Source organism: Halichoerus grypus, chromosome 2 (genome assembly GCF_964656455.1).
Source record: "Halichoerus grypus chromosome 2, mHalGry1.hap1.1, whole genome shotgun sequence".
NCBI classification, from domain to species: Eukaryota; Metazoa; Chordata; class Mammalia; order Carnivora; family Phocidae; genus Halichoerus; species Halichoerus grypus.
The window spans coordinates 125951119-125964029 of record NC_135713.1 but is presented as its reverse complement, the minus strand read 5'-3'; the positions used below and the strand labels follow the sequence as shown (position 1 = coordinate 125964029).

General features: G+C 47.2%; 1 protein-coding gene across 1 annotated transcript; it reads left to right on the top strand.

The window, feature by feature from the left end:
• Positions 1 to 10458: 10458 nt before the first annotated feature.
• IL13 (interleukin 13) lies at positions 10459 to 12512 on the top strand. Its single transcript, XM_078066342.1, has 5 exons — positions 10459 to 10614; positions 11641 to 11700; positions 11959 to 12063; positions 12154 to 12156; positions 12408 to 12512. The coding sequence occupies exons 1-5, from the start codon at positions 10486 to 10488 to the stop codon at positions 12510 to 12512; spliced, it is 402 nt and encodes a 133-aa protein (XP_077922468.1). The 5' UTR covers positions 10459 to 10485.
• The last annotated feature ends 399 nt before the right edge of the window (positions 12513 to 12911 follow it).

Below are 12911 nucleotides of genomic sequence, written 5' to 3'. Positions count from 1 at the left end.
TTTGAAAGAGGGAGACAGTGAGCGAGAGAGAGCGTAAGTGGGGGGGGGGGTTGAGGGCCAGAGGGAGAGGGAGAAACAGACTCCCCACTGAGCAGAGAGCCCAACGCAGTGCTAAATCCCAGGCCCCTGGGATCATGACCTGAGCTGAAGGCAGATGCTTAATGGGCTGAGTCACCCAGGCGCCCCAAGATTTCACTTTTAGCTCAGGGAGAAAGTACTTATCATTACAGTGATGACTGTCTCTGGGTGCTGACATTATGGGGTATTTTTCTTTCTTTGCATATCTGCACTTCACACAAAACATTTTTGTGTAATTTTTTAAAGGGCAGAACACTGACATGGGAAAATATTCTTCATATATTTTAAGTGAAAAAAGACGGTGAAAATTATATCATGTATTATCCCATGTTTGTCACAAAATATGAATGTGCATTAAAAAAGGACTGTGACTACATCCTAAGGGGTCATCAGTGCCAGGGGTGCAAAGATTAGTGTTTGCTTCTCAGTGCTTGTCCCTTCAACAAATTCTCTTTGTTGAAAACATATATTCTAAGTCACGTCAGTGAATGGACATGTAATTTCCCGCCTGATGATCTGGTAAAATGACAGGAACCGAATTTTTAAAAGGTTTAACTCCACGAAAATGGGAGAAAAAGGCAAGAGCAACAGCATTTTGAAAGGTGGAAAGCAGACTGACACAGGCAGACAATCTGGCTGACCTAAGAAAAGGGATTCCTAAAGCTGCAGAGAGCTGAGGCTTACACTGATGGAGACAGATGCCCCCACATGCTCGGGAGCTGGCAGAAGACCAAGCACCTCTGGATGAGGAGTGGTGAAAATAGGTTGAAACATGGTTTAAAAAGCAGTTCGAGGGGTGCCTGGGTGGCTCAGTCGTTAAGCATCTGCCTTCAGCTCGGGTCATGATCCCAGGGTCCTGGGATCGAGCCCCGCGTCGGGCTCCCTGCTCCACGGGAAGCCTGCTTCTCCCTCTCCCACTCCCCCTGCTTGTGTTCCCTCTCTCGCTGTCTCTCTCTGTCAAATAAATAAAATCTTTACAAAAAAAAAAAAAAGCAGTTTGATCCCCATTTCCATTCCTCAAAGGTGAAGCCCTCCTCTCCAACAAAAGACAGAAGTATTTTTCCTCTGAAGAGGGTACCTGGAGCAAGAAGCACTAGGCACAGTCGAAGGTGGCCTACTTATGCTGAAATCAGGGCACTAAGTGAACAATTAACAGATGCTAAGATCCCCCACGCCCAGCCTTCTACCTGCCCCTGGCTGCCAAAATGCTGTTAGCCAGGCTGGAGACAGGGAGATTCTTCTCTAGGAATCTGCTCAGCCTGCTAAAAAATGACCCAAAGAATCTGGCATGGGAGGTCCCCCAGTGAAACCCAAGCCAGTGGCCCTACAGTGAACTCCCTCACCCCTAGACACACATTCTCTCTCTCTCTAGCTTCCAATCTGCTATTAGTCCCCCACTCTTAAATATGAGCACTGAGATCACCTGATCCAGGGAAAACCTGTAACATGAAAGAAAAAGATCAAATTAAATTAAAAAGAAAAAATGTGAAGGAAATAAAGACTTCCTAGCAAGAGAGACACTTAAAAAAAAAAACAAAAACAAAAAACAAAAAACTGTCAGTAAAATCCTCAGATTACTAAGATATCCCATCAGTGAAACAAGAATATGGTGCTATTAGACACACAGACATATTCAGAGAAGAGTATAATACCCTTGGGATGAGAGATAATCTTACAGAAATATCCCAGAGAAGAGAGTAAGGATATAGTGAATTCAAGAGCACCATCAATCAACTGCACCTAATGGACATCCATAGACTATGTCATCTAGCAACAGGATACACATTCTTCTCAAGCTCACACAAAAAGTTCACTAAGATAGAGCACCATTTTGAGCCATGAAACACACCTTAACAAATTTACAAGAATAAAGATCTTCCTCAACTTACAATGGGGTTATGTCCTGATAAACCCATTGTACGTTGAAAACATTGTAAGTCAAAAATGCATTTAATACACCTAACTTACTGAACATCATAGCTTAGCCTCGCCTACCTTAAATGTGCTCAAAACACATTAGCCTACATTTGGGCAAAATCATCTAACACAAAGCCTATTTTATAATAAACTGTTAAACATATCATGTAATTTATTGCATACTATCCTGAAAATAAAAACCAGTATGGCGTCTGAGTGCAGAATGGTTTGAAGTGTATCTGTCGATTACCCTTGTGATTGTGTGGTTGACTGGGAGATACAACTGTCACTGCTCAGCATCACAAGACGGCATCACACCACATATTGATAGGCTGGGAAAAGGTCAAAATTGAAAATTTGACGTGCGGTTTCTACTGAATGCATATCATTTTCACACCATCATAAAGTCAAAAAATCGTAAGTCAAACCACTGTAAGTTGGACATCATCTGTTGAAATCATACAATGCCTACCTCGTGGGATTAAATTAGAAAGTAACAGAAAGATAGTTGAAAAATCCCAAGATATGTGGAGATTAAACAAAACATTTCTAAATGACAATGGGCCAAAAAAGTAATCTCAAGGGAAATTAAATGGAACTAAAGGAAAATGAAAATGCAACTTATCAAAATTTGTAGGATGTGGTGAAAGTAGTGCATAGAGGGAAATTTACAGCATTAAAAGCATATATCAGAAAAGAAGAGAGAGAAAAAATCAAACATCTAAGGGACGCCTGGGTGGCTCAGTCGGTTAAGCGTCTGCCTTCGGCTCAGGTCATGATCCCAGGGTCCTAGGATCAAGTCCCTCATCGGGCTCCTTGCTCAGCGAGGAGCCTGCTTCTCCCTCTGCCTGCCGCTCCCCGTGCTTGTGCTCTCTCACTCTCTCTCTCTGACAAATAAATAAAATCTTAAAAAAAAAAAAAAAAATCCAAGCTTCTACCTCAGGAAACTAGAAAAAAAGAAGAGCAAATTAAATCCAAAGTAAGCGGAATAAAAGAAATAATGAGAATTAAAGATTTTATTTATTTTTCAGAGAGAGAGAGAGCATAAGCAGGGGGAATGGCAGGCAGAGGGAGAAGCAGGCTCCCTGCTGAGCAAGGAGCCTAATGCAGGACTCGATCCCAGGACCCCAGGATCATGACCAAAGCTGAAGACAAATGCCTAACTGACTGAGCCACCCAGGCATTCCAAAATAATGAGAATTAGAGTAGAAATCAATGAAACTAAAGATGGGAAACCAATAGAGAAAATCACTAAAACCAAAGCCTGGTTTTGTGAAAAGATCAATAAAGTCAATAATTGTCTAGCCAGGCTAAGAGAAAAAAGAGAGGACATTAATTACCAATAAGTGAAAGAGGGATATCACTACAGACCTCATGAACATTAAAAGGATAATAAAGCAATACAATGAACAATTCTCTACCCACAAATTCAATAACCTAGATGAAATAGACCAATTCCTTCAAAGATACAATCTGCCAAAACTCACACAAGAAGAAAGAGGCAATCTGAATAGGCTTATACCTATTAAAGAAATTTAATAATAATTAATAACCTTCCAAAACAGAAAGCAGCAGGCCCAGAGGGGTTCACTGGTAAATTCTCCAAACATTTAAGGAAAACTTATATCAATTCTCTACAATCTCTTTCAGAAGATGGAAGTAGAGTGAATACTTCCTGATTCACTCTATGAAGCCAGTATTACCTAATACCAAAATGGACAAAAACATTACAAGAAAACTATACACCAATATCTCTTATGAAGATCTTTGTAAAAATCCTCAACAAAATATTAGTAAATTAAATCCAACAATGTATAAAAAAGAATTGTACACCACAACCAAGTGGGATTTATGCCAGATAGGCAAGGCTGGTTAAATATTCAAAAATAAATTAATATAATCTATCACATCAACAGGCTAAAGAAGAAAAACCACACGATCGTATTAATAGACACAGAAAAAGCATTTGACAAAATCCATCACCAAGTCAAGAAAAAAACCCTCAATAAACTAAGAATAGAGGAGAGCTTCCTCACTTGATTAAAAAAAAAAAAAAAAAAGGCTACAAAAGCCTGCAGCTTGCATCATATTTCATGGGAAGAAGATCTTCCACAAAGATCAGGAACAAGGCAAGGATATCCCCTCTTACCACTGCTTTCAACATTGTACTGGAATTCTTAGCTAATGAAATAAGACCAAAAAATAAATAAATAAAAGGTATACAGATTAGGAAGGAAGAAGTAAAACTGTCTTTGTTCAAAGATGACATGATTATCTAAGTACAAAATCCAAAAGAGTCAAATTTAAAAACCTAGAACTAAAAAGCAACTATAGTAGTGTTGCAGGATACAAGGTTAATACACAAAAGCTGATCACTTTCCTATGTACTAGCAATAAACAAGTGGAATATGACATTAAAACCACAATACTATTTACATTAGCAACCCCCAAATGAAATATTTATATATGTAATCTAACAAATATGTATAAGATCTATATAAGGAAAACTACAAAATCCTTTTTTTTAAAGACTTTATTTATTTACTTGACGGAAAGAGCACAAGCAGGGAGAGTGGCAGGCAGAGGGAGAAGGAGAAGCAGGCTCGATGTGGGGCTTGGTTCCAGGACCCTGGGATCATGACCTGAGCCAAAGGCAGATGCTTAATCCACTGAGCCACCGAGGCACCCGAAAACTACAAAATCCTGATGAAAGAAATCAAAGAACTAAATAAATGGAGAGACAGTCCAAGTTTATGGACAGGAAAAACTCAATGTTGTCAGGATGTCAGTTCTTCCCAACTTAATTTATAGATTCAATACAATCCCAATCAAAATCCCAACAAGTTATTTTGTAGATATCAAGAAAGTGATTCTGCAGTTTAGATGGAGAGGCAAAAGACCTAGAATAGACAACACAATACTGAAGGAAAAGAACAAAGCTGGAGAACTGATACTGCCCAATGTCAAAACTTACTGTAAAGCTATGGTAATCAGGACAGTGTGGCACTGGGAAAAGACTAGACAAATACGTCAAAGGAACAGAATAAAGAGCCCAGAAATAGACCCCTGTAAATAGAGTCACCTGATCTTTGACAAAGGAGCAGAGGTAATTCACTGAAGAAAACATAATCTTCAATGAATGGTACTAGAACCCGATAATCACACGCAAAAAAAAAAAAAAAAAAAAAAGAAACAGACCTTACACATTCTCACAAAAATTAACTCAAAATGGATCACAGACCTAAATATAAAACACAAACTATCAAACTTCTAGAAGATAATATAGGAGAAAATCTACATGACTTCTGTTTTGGTAGTGATGACTTTCTCTGTGCAACACAGAGGCACGATCCACAAAAGAAAGAAATGACAAGCTGGGGAACCTGGGTGGCTCAGTCGGTTTAAGCCTCTTGATTTCGACTCAGGTCATGATCTCAGGGTCGTGAGATCAAGCCCCTCGTCGAGTGACAGGAACTCTCATTTGTTGCTGGTGAGAACGCAAAATGGTACAGCCACTTTGGAAGACACTTGACAGTTACAAAACTAAACATACTCTTACCATATGATCTAGTAATCACATTCCTTGGTATTTATGCAAATGAATCGAAACCTTATGCCCACACAAAAACCTGCACACGATGTTTACAGTAGCCTTATTCATAATTGCCAAAACTTGGAAGCAACGAAGATACCCTTCAGTAGGTGAATGCGTCAATGAACTTAGTACATCCAGATAACAGAATATTATTCAGCACTAAAAAGAAGTGAGTCATCAAGCCATGAGAAGACATGAAGGAACTTAAATACATATTACTAAATGTAAGAAGCCAATCTGAAAAGGCTAAACATTGTATGATTCCAACTATATGACATTCTACATTCTGGAAAATGCAAGACTATGGGGACAGTAAAAGGATCAGTGGTGCCAGGGGTTAGGAGGTAAGGAAGGACGAACAGGTGGAGCACAGAGGATTTTGCAGGCAGTTAAACTATTCCGTATGATATTGTAACAGTGGATACTTGCCATTACACATTTGTTACAACTCAGAATGTACACCAAGATTGAACCCTGAAGTGAACTATGGATTCTGGGTGATAATGATGTGTCACTGTAGATTTATGTACCACTTTGGCAGGGAATGTGGGTAACTGGGGAGGCCATGTGTGTGTGCAGCCAGGGGTATGTGGTAACTCTGGACTTCCTGCTCAATTTTGTTATGAATCTTAAGCTGCTCTAAAAAAAAAAAAAAAAAATTAAAACAATGACTTTACATAACATTTTTAAATAAAATAAAATAATAGAAGTTTTAATTTTTTCACAAGAAAGAAAATTGCCCAAAACTTAATGACATGTTTTCAGTTTAAAAGGGCCCACTGTGCATGTGGCATCATAGATGAAAACAAAACTACCCTGAGGTGCATCACTGTAAGAGTTGGAGCATGGGAGCCCAGAAGATTTCCTACAAATTTCCAGAGAGACAGTTAGAAAAGATCTGGATTCAAATGCTTTTGGACTTCTGAACGGCAATATTGGGAGACAGGATGCAAAAGCAAAGGCATTAAAAATTCTGAAAGAAAATTATTTCCTGCCTGAAATTCTGTGTTTGTTAGGATGGGTTTCCCCAAGAAAAAGGAAGATCTGGGATGCAAGGATCAGGAGGGTCGCACAGGGGAGAGGGGAAAGGAAGTCCCAGGACAGGGGCGACAGGAGACCTCAGGACCACAGCCTTCACAGGCTGTCAGAGGGCGCTGTCCACGGCAGCCAGAGAAGGTCAGCATTAGGCTCCAGGGCACACTTCCCCAGGAAGATGAGATTCTGAGAATAACTCATTTACCCAAATCTGCTGAGAAGAGATTTATAAAAGTGGCCAGGAATTGAGGGTCAGATCACAGAGAAACAGAAAAAAATGAAGCAAACGGAAAAACCTATTATTGACTCCAGAGGAAAAAAGGTTTGAGGGGAAATAAAAGCAATGGTAGTTAACTACATGTCCGGCTTTGAATATATTGGTATTATTATGCAAATGGTGAACAGGGCTTCTGATTGACCCAAATTCTCATCTACTATACTAGGAGGATGAGAAAAAGGGAAGGATGCAAATGGAAGAAGGATAGCAAGGAGGAAAGAGAATTAAATATTCATCATAAGCCACAGAAAATGCCTACGCCTGAAAATCAAGAAATTTAGAAAACAGGGAGGAGGTAAATACCAAAAGAAACAGTTAAAATCATGGTTCCTCTGGAGAAGCTAATAGGGTGGGGGGCGGGGGGTGGGCTGCTTGTCAACAACTGAAGGCTCTGAGATTTTATCTAACTTGCATGGTAACAAATTAACAAGTTCATGGATGCTGGCAGAAGACACAACACCTGGAGAACAGAGACAGAAGTTATTATATACAACGACGGTATTATTGTTTTATTTTGTCCTCTGAACCCCAATTCTCACAGCATGGTACCAAGGAAGCCAGCCAGCACCTGGGCACCCAGTGGGTTGCACTGCAGGAAAAGAAGACTGAGCTCAGGGAAAATGAAGTTTTAACAATGGACAGTAAGTCGGCCTGCCTTTTGTTGGTGAAGATGCTGCTGCTGTGTCCAAGGCTGTATGTTATACAAACATCCTTAAAAAGATACTGAGGAACGAAAAGGGGCACTTAATGCGTCGCTCACAAGTCATACAGAAATGCAACAGACCCACGGGGAACTCATACTCAAAACTGCCGTTTTTTTACAATCAACCACCCTGAATGATTTTTCTTTTTTTAAATTGCACACACGTATAACCTTCATAAAAATAAAAACCTATTAAGTTAGATATTTTAAATTATTGAAACAACTCGCCACTGACTGGGGATCTTTTCTTTCCAAAGGAGAAACAACGTGGGCGAAAATTGGGAAAGGATATTTTGCGGAACTTCGCGCAGAGCGGGCTCTTCCCGAGGCAGGGCGGTCTCAACCCCTGCGATCAGACCCGGGCGGAGAGCAAGGCCCTGAGGCCGCCGCGCCTGGTCCCGGCCGCGCCTCCCGGGCGGGTTCCCCCGTGTCCACGAGGGCGCATCCTGCACCTGCGAGGCCGGGATCGGGCGCCCACGCCTCGGGCTGTAGGACAGTTGCAAGCCATCCATGTGTGTTGAGGGCGTGGAGCAGCCCGTTCATAGTTTGTGTTGCTCACAAGTTATCCGGGGTGTGAATGGAGCCCCCTTGGAAGTCAAGAAATACCAACAGAGACGGAGGACGTAGCCAGTGGGGGCTCGTCTCGGGGCTGAAGGCCAGGACCGGTCACCCGAGCCCCGGTCGGATGGCGCGGCCCCGATGCCTTTGGTGGCAGGTTGGGAGAAAAGGTGGGCCGCATCCTCCGCGTCAGCAGATCCCCCGCCAGATGCACGGGGCTGGCCGCGCGCCCCCCTCGCCGGTGCGCGCCGGCGCTTGGGGCGCTGCAGTCCCGCCTGGCGCTGGGTCCCATCAGTCCCACCTTGGCCGCTCCCTCGCCCGGCCTGGGACCTGAGCGCACCAGCGGCGGGGGCGGGCGCTTCGCAGCTCCGTGGAGTCGGCTGTGCGCTCTCACCCCTCCCTGGGGCAACGCCACCGCCCGAGGCCGCGGAGGAGTGCCGAGCGGGGCGGATCGCGTTTATCAGCCCCATCTCCCATTACATAAGGCCGGGCCCCTATCTCCGCGGGGCATCGCTGAGACCGCCCGGCCGGCGTGCCTTCTCCTACGCGCGGGGGCGCGCCTGCCCACGGCTCCCCGCATCGGTTTGCCTGGTCCTGGGGGGTGAGGGGCCTTGACTCATCTTGGCGCAGAGCTTTGGGACTTCTGCATCCCACGGCGGTTCCCTGCTCCTTCCCTCAACACAGAGACTCCATTCTACAGATGAGGAAACTGGGGCCCACGGAGGTGTCCTACAGCCAAGTGACAGCACTCCAGGCACTGGGCAGCCGGCGAGGGGCAGGGGCTGGCTTCTGGGCGTAGGGCCTACAGGGGGGCTGGGAAGCTTGGGATCTGGCCAACAGAGAGGGTGGGAGGGAAGAGTGGGCAAGGCAGGGAAGCTCGGGGCAGGAGCGGCAGAAGCACTTGGGAGAGCCTTGGGAGGAGGTCGAGCCTCACTGGGAGTAGGACAAAGCGAGCCTGAGAGGGCAGAGAAGGGGCCTGGAGGGGGAGGCACTGGTTTAGGGGAGGAAGTGGGTGACGGAGACAGCCTGACATCAGTACTCAACAGGCAAATGGTGCAGTTGTGGCAGGGGTTTCTGGAGGACTTCTAGAGAAAGGAGGGAGAAGCAGGAAAATGGCTATATGCAGTATCCCTGCAGAGGTGGGCTGTTCAGGGGGACCCTGGAGTGGGGGCAGGCTGCCCTCCACAGCCTTCGGTCTGCACAAACCTGGGTCCCCCAGGGAGAAAGGCTTTGTCCCACAGATACTGGTGAGCAGAGTGGTTTCCCCAGGTCTCAGTGGCACCGGGAACAGTTACACTTTCCGACCTGGGCTAAGGCTAGGTCCTGCCTCCTGCCAGCCTGGCGGCTAAGGGTTTCCCAACAGGATGGGCTCACGCTGAAGGCCTGAGTTGGGCACTCTGTGTTTAGGCTGCCCATGCTCAAAATTACCATCAAAGCAACTTTAAAAAAAGAAAAGGTCCCAGGGGCACCTGGGTGGCTCAGTCCGTTAAGCATCTGCCTTCGGCTCAGGTCATGATCCCAGGGTCCTGGGTTCGAGCCCCATATCGGGCTCCCTGCTTAGCGGGGAGTCTGCTTCTCCCTCTGCACTGGCTCATGTGCTCTCTCTCTCTCTCTGAAATAAACAAAATCTTAAAAAAGAAGAAGAAGAAGAGGTCCCAGAAGGATCCCTGAATCCAACCGGATCTTTCGGTGGAGACCTGGGAATCTGAACTTTTTATAATTCTTCCCACAGTGGGGCCAACAGGGAATTGGGTGGAGGAAAAAGAATGAACTTCACTCTTTTCTTTTTATCCTGTTTGAGTTTTATATCCAAATCAAGCATTAGAGACCAGTTCATTGAAAAAACAAAACCCCCAAACTCGCACATCTGGTGGACTGTAGTCATAGCCCTGTCGGCCGAGCGCTTCTGGTGACCCACAAGGGTCTGAGGACAGGAGCTGGGCAGACACTCAGGGTGGTTACCAGACAAAACTGCTGCAGTTCGAGCCCGCATGCCTGACACCAGGCTGCCCTCAGGGCCCTCTCACCTACCCCTGCAGGGAGCGCATCCACATCTTGGGAAGGGCTCCAGACCCCTCTCAATGATAAGTCCACAAGAAATCAAACTCTTTCCTTTATGCGACACTGGATTTTCCACAAAGTAAAATCAAGATAAGTAAAGATGTGGTTTCTAGATAGTACTCGACAAAGCGGAGACCCGGGTTGGAGGCGTCATCATTTTGGCCTATAAAAGCTGCTGCAAGAGGCCAAGGCCACAAGCCACTCAGCTTAGGCCAGCCTACGGGTCTGCTCCTCGCTCCTCCTGTGTTGGCTCTAGGCTCCATGGCGCTCTGGTTGACTATGGTCATTGCTCTCACCTGCCTTGGTGGCCTTGCCTCCCCGGTCCCTGGGCCTAACAGCATAGCCCTCAGGGAGCTCATTGAGGAACTGGATAACATCACCCAGAATCAGGTGAGTACCCTCTGGCCAGGGTCCTAGGTCTGAGGGTGCTGGAGTGGGGGACTCTCACGCAAGGTACTGGTCATGGCTCAGGCCATGAAGGCTGGGCCCCATCCTAAGAAGCCCCATGGACCGGGATGGGCCCAGCCATGAGGAAGAAGAGCCAGGTTGGGGGGCACCAGTATGGATGGACCCATAGAGGGGTTTGGTGGAGCCCCCAGGGACCACCTGTTCCTCTGGCCTGGCCCTGCCTGCCATGGAAGCAGAGGAGGGGCCAGCTCCTACTCAGCCATTCAAGAAGAGGAAAGCAGAGAGGGGCCAGCACTCTCCTAGGACTCCTTAGCTTTTGCCATCTGGTTTGAGTGGAATCATGGTGCCATTATTCACAGCATTTTGGTTAAGCCCATTATTATAGAAGGATTCATTGGTAGTCAGCTCCTGTCCCCAGTGGTGATGGCTCACACTTTCTGGGCAATGACTGTGTGCCAAGCCTAGTGCTGGGTGCTTTTCATCTCATTCCATCACTGCCAACCACCTCAAAAGGCAGGTATGATGACCCTATTTGACTGACTAAGCCTCATTAAGGTTGACAAAAGCCAGATTCAAACCAGGCCTGGCTGACATCCAGCATCCATGCTCCAAACTGCAGTGTCCCCCAGTTCAGAAGACGGGGTTTTATACACTAGCCCGCACCGCCACCGATCTGACTGGCCTGGCCACCCCCTCCTCCCTCACCCAACGCTGACCTGACTCCTCCCTGGAGATGTCCTACTGACTGGCCAGGTGTTTTCTGTGCCGCGGCCCTGGCTGCGGAAGGCTTCACACAAGGCTTGTCCCTTACTGGTTGTGGCGCTCAGATTTTTCTCTCTCAGCCCCAAGACCCTGGACAATGGGTCTCCCCCACTATGCAGAGCAGGAAGTGAAGCTCAGGAACACTGGGGGGGTCCCAGGCCTAGCTCCGTGCTGCAGCGGGGATGCCCGTGGGGCTGGATCCCTGTGGAGACGTGGCCTGGGCTTACTGTCTTTCTGCTCCCTCAGGCATCCCTCTGCAATGGCAGCATGGTGTGGAGCGTCAACTGGACCTGGAGCGGCAGCATGGTAAGGACCCCCTGGATGCTGGGAGGGATGGAGCTGAGGCTATAGGTCTTGTGCTCATCTTCTCTGAGCCTCCCTCACACAGCTCAGGGGTTCCAAGCAAGCTTCAAGAGCTACTCACAATTTGGAGTCCTCCCACCACCTGAAGCCACCTCTCTCAGGGCTCTCCGCCCCCTCTTCCCGGAGAGTCAGTGAAGGTGCCGGTGGAGGGGGTGGGGGTACCCAGCAGGGCCTGACACCCCTGTGTTCTTCTCCCTGCAGTACTGTGCAGCTCTAGAATCTCTGATCAATGTCTCCGACTGCAGCACCATCCAAAGGACACAGAGGATGCTGAAAGCACTGTGCCTTCAGGATACGTTGGCAGGGGTAAGGCCCTCTGCCCTGTACCCCCCAACCCTGCATCCACTCCTGCCAGCCCTGGGAGCTCCAGGGGAACCCGGCTGAGCGTCTGGAAAGCAAGTGTCCACTCTGGGGCTGGGTCCACTGTGGCAGCAGGAACACGGCCTTTGGCATTTCCAGGATCTGGGCTTGTGGGCTCCTGACTCCTACCTGAGCTTCGGTTTCCGCATCAGTGAAATGGGGGTAACAACAGTACCCCCCCACACGCACTTTGTGGGCATTAAATAAGCTGGTTCCTGGAAAGCCCCTGGCGGATGCTGGTCACCTTTGCTCTGGCGTCCCACTAACACGCCGGTCTCTCTGTCCTGCAGATCTCTAGGGAGCGCAGCCGAGACACCAAAATTGAAGTGATCCAGTTGATGAAAAACCTGCTCACATCTGCCCGGCGACATTTTCGCCACGGGAAGTTCACATGAAGCATGAAAACCTAGCATCCTTATTTGCAGAGGCAGACCTGACCATTTAAGTTACAGATTCATTTTTCTTTCAGATGTCACAAATTTCTTGGGGGAGAGGGGGGCGGGGAGGGAGGGAGACACGATTTCCTTAGCTTGGACCTCAGCCTGTGCCGCCTGCCTCCGCCCAGCCGAATCCAGCCTGCCCTCCTCTCCCGGGCTCTGTGCTCCGAGGACACAAGGGGACACACTGCCTCGCGGACTGCGCCCCCCTGAGAGCAAACCACAGCATTACAGTGGGGCCCGCCGTGGCAGCCACGCCGGGGAGGGGGCCTTGCTGTTCACGCGCACGGCTAAGGCAGACAGCAGCAGCTCGGGCACATTTCTTCTTAGCCTTATTTATTATTGTGTGTTATTTAA